The 3789-nt window shown below is 37.5% G+C and overlaps 2 protein-coding genes across 3 annotated transcripts in view; both read left to right on the top strand.

The window, feature by feature from the left end:
* LOC104740528 (kinesin-like protein KIN-7A) overlaps window positions 1-2356 on the top strand; it is a 9176-nt gene extending 6820 nt beyond the window's left edge. For both annotated transcript variants that reach the window (XM_019236306.1, XM_010461146.2), the window contains exons 14-17: window positions 4-332; window positions 423-1580; window positions 2203-2241; window positions 2328-2356. In XM_019236306.1, the coding sequence (XP_019091851.1) occupies window positions 4-332; window positions 423-750 (657 nt within the window). In that variant the 3' untranslated portion in view covers window positions 751-1580; window positions 2203-2241; window positions 2328-2356. The remainder of the gene's footprint in view (window positions 1-3; window positions 333-422; window positions 1581-2202; window positions 2242-2327) is intronic.
* Window positions 1033-3789, top strand: part of LOC104740529 (monoglyceride lipase-like) — a gene marked incomplete in the record, with an annotated part of 4088 nt that continues 1331 nt past the window's right edge. Inside the window, 6 exon segments of the mRNA XM_010461147.1 lie at window positions 1033-1580; window positions 2203-2241; window positions 2328-2398; window positions 3318-3382; window positions 3484-3573; window positions 3648-3740. Of these exon segments, the coding sequence (XP_010459449.1) occupies window positions 1144-1580; window positions 2203-2241; window positions 2328-2398; window positions 3318-3382; window positions 3484-3573; window positions 3648-3740 (795 nt within the window).

The following is a 3789-nucleotide window of genomic DNA, read 5'->3' as shown; positions in this document are numbered from 1 at the left end:
CAGGTGCTTGAGTTGGAAGCAAATGATGGAGCAGGATATAGTGTAGAGAACGAGGAGAACACGATGATGGAAGATGAAGAGCAGAATCAAGTAGCGTGGCATATAACTTTCATAGAGGAAAGACAACAGATCATAGAGCTGTGGCATGTCTGCCACGTCTCGATAATCCACAGGACACAATTCTATCTACTGTTCAAAGGTGATCAAGCCGATCAAATCTACATGGAAGTCGAGCTAAGACGGTTAACTTGGTTAGAACAGCATCTAGCAGAAGTAGGTAACGCAACTCCAGCTCGAAACTGCGACGAATCCATAGTTTCTCTATCTTCAAGGTAATGAATGAGGAATGAATATTTATCTCACAGTTGTCACAAAGCGTTACTACGTTTCTTTAATTAACAGGTATTTTGTTTCGTTTTCAGTATAAAAGCATTGAGAAGAGAGAGAGAGTTTTTGGCGAAAAGGGTGAATTCGAGACTGACGCCTGAGGAGAGAGAGGAGTTGTATACGAAATGGGATGTGCCATTGGAAGGGAAACAGAGGAAACTCCAGTTCGTGAACAAGCTATGGACAGATCCTTACGACTCAAGGCACGTGCAAGAGAGTGCAGAGATAGTTGCGAAGCTAGTTGGATTCTGTGAAAGTGGTAACATATCAAAAGAGATGTTTGAGCTCAATTTCGCCGTGCCTTCTGATAAAAGACAGTGGAACATTGGTTGGGACAACATCTCTAATCTTCTTCATCTGTGAAGAAACATTTTTTCTTTTTCTTTAGTGTGTTCTTATTAATTTGTAAACCATTGAACCAAAAAAAACAAAACGCTGCGTTTTTGAGTTGAAAACAAGTTATGCGCCACGTGAGATATTTTAGAAGACTCTCTCTCTCCTCGTTCTTTTCGCTGGACAACCGTCTCATAAACATATCTCAGCTACTATAACCAAAACAACATTTTTTATATATATTGTTCTCTGGAATTATTCCTTAATTGCTTCATCACTGTCTTGTCGATCCTGCTTCTCTCTTTTACTCGAAGCTCTGTTTTTTATTTTATTTTCCCGTTCTGAAAAACCCCAAATTTTGATTTCCTTTTTTTTTTTTTTGGTAAAGGCGATACAAAATCGTCTTTTGAATTTGCTTCGTTTATGACCTGTTCAAGTAGAGGAACGATCGTAATTGCTACTCTAAACCCATTTCTAAGGTTACCCATCAAACAATCTTCCGGATTTCATGTAAACCGGACTCGAATTCGAAATGATCTCTCCATCAGTGTCGTAGCTATTCCACCATCATCATCAGTGTCGGTGGACACGATGATGCCAATGATGAGATTAAGAAGATCATCACAGAAGAAGAGCAAGAGGAACATCGGTTGCGGTGTTTCCCCTTCTTCTTCGACGACGACGACGAAGACGGTGGTTGATGAAGAAGTGGCTGTGAGACGGGATTTGGCTATGAGGCGGGTTTTGGAGGATAACGGTGGCGATGGAAGCTCCGTCAGAGATTTCTCGCTATTCACGTCCAAGAGAGGTGACACGTTGTTCACTCAGTCATGGACACCTGTTGACTCTTCTAAGATCAGGTCATTTCTCGTTTTCTTACTTGTTTTGTCTCTTATCGATGATTGATTCTATTAGGCTTTTCTTTTTTGCTATGTTGAGTACCTAAAAGCAATAAGAACGAGGTCCCCCTCTGTCTTGAGACCTGTGGTTCACGAGATTTTGAGCTTAATTAATGATAATTATGTCGTTTTCTAGGGGTTTTTCTTGGATTCCTATGTCGTTTTCTCAGCTGGTCCTAACTATTACCTTGCATTCAGTCGTGTCTTACTTAGATTTTTTATTAGATAAGAGCTATTTAGACTAACACGATAAAAATATATGTCATTACCTGCATTTGTTTTAATAGTTAGGACCAGCTGAGAAAAAATATAATCTTTAGGAGGTGATTCTGCTTACTAGTCAACATATCTTGAAGATCTATGTATCATACATTATACATTAGAAATTTTTCTCATGAGTCATGACCAAGTCTTGAGTGTTGGTGTACAATGATCTTCAAGATTTCTGACTAAATATAACTTTGCGTCACCTATATTTTTCCAGTGTTGTATATTTAGTCTCTTGTTTATAGTCTTCTTCTATTATATCTTGTTTGGTTACCTAGGTCCTATACCTGATATCTTTTTGTGAGCTTGCTTGTAGGGGACTTGTTGTTCTGCTACATGGTCTGAACGAACACAGGTTTGTTGTGTAGCTTTTAAGTTTGATCATGAACTCTACTTCCATATAAGAAAATTAACGGTGAACTTTATTCAAATGCTCAACAGTGGCAGGTATAGTAATTTCGCAAAGCAGCTAAATGCTATAGGATTCAAGGTCTATGGGATAGATTGGATCGGTAAAACCACTTTACCAATTTCAAAGTGCTTGTGTTAAGCATTTGTCAGTGTATAATTTCTTTATTGCGATACTGAATTAAGTTTTATCTTGCTCAAATAGGTCATGGTGGAAGCGATGGACTTCATGCTTACGTTCCTTCTCTTGATTTTGCTGTNTAATTATGTCGTTTTCTAGGGGTTTTTCTTGGATTCCTATGTCGTTTTCTCAGCTGGTCCTAACTATTACCTTGCATTCAGTCGTGTCTTACTTAGATTTTTTATTAGATAAGAGCTATTTAGACTAACACGATAAAAATATATGTCATTACCTGCATTTGTTTTAATAGTTAGGACCAGCTGAGAAAAAATATAATCTTTAGGAGGTGATTCTGCTTACTAGTCAACATATCTTGAAGATCTATGTATCATACATTATACATTAGAAATTTTTCTCATGAGTCATGACCAAGTCTTGAGTGTTGGTGTACAATGATCTTCAAGATTTCTGACTAAATATAACTTTGCGTCACCTATATTTTTCCAGTGTTGTATATTTAGTCTCTTGTTTATAGTCTTCTTCTATTATATCTTGTTTGGTTACCTAGGTCCTATACCTGATATCTTTTTGTGAGCTTGCTTGTAGGGGACTTGTTGTTCTGCTACATGGTCTGAACGAACACAGGTTTGTTGTGTAGTTTTAAGTTTGATCATGAACTCTACTTCCATATAAGAAAATTAACGGTGAACTTTATTCAAATGCTCAACAGTGGCAGGTATAGTAATTTCGCAAAGCAGCTAAATGCTATAGGATTCAAGGTCTATGGGATAGATTGGATCGGTAAAACCACTTTACCAATTTCAAAGTGCTTGTGTTAAGCATTTGTCAGTGTATAATTTCTTTATTGCGATACTGAATTAAGTTTTATCTTGCTCAAATAGGTCATGGTGGAAGCGATGGACTTCATGCTTACGTTCCTTCTCTTGATTTTGCTGTCGCTGATTTGGTATGATCTCCTTTTCAGTTTCAAAGACATGCCATTCGCTTAATTCATACCAGTGCTTAAACACTAAACTGCCTCTGAAATAAAAAAAAAAATGTTTGCAGAAATCGTTTCTTGAGAAGGTAATTGCAGAAAACCCGGGATTGTCCTGTTTCTGTGTTGGCCATTCAACAGGAGGAGCCATTATTTTAAAGGTTAAAAGATCTTCAAACACGTTGATATCATTGCTCTTTAAACCATAAGTTAACTATATAACTTATTATTGCAGGCTATGCTAGATGCAAAGATCGAAGCTAGAGTTTCAGGGATTGTGCTAACTTCACCCGCTGTTGGAGTCCAACCATCTCATCCTATCTTCGGCGTAAGCTTAGCCAAATCTCAAGAATCTGAACAATTTGTCAAACTTTTTT

Source organism: Camelina sativa, chromosome 14 (assembly GCF_000633955.1).
Source record: "Camelina sativa cultivar DH55 chromosome 14, Cs, whole genome shotgun sequence".
NCBI lineage: Eukaryota > Viridiplantae > Streptophyta > Magnoliopsida > Brassicales > Brassicaceae > Camelina > Camelina sativa.
Note: the sequence above shows the minus strand (reverse complement) of the source record. Positions and strands in the feature narration are given on the sequence as shown.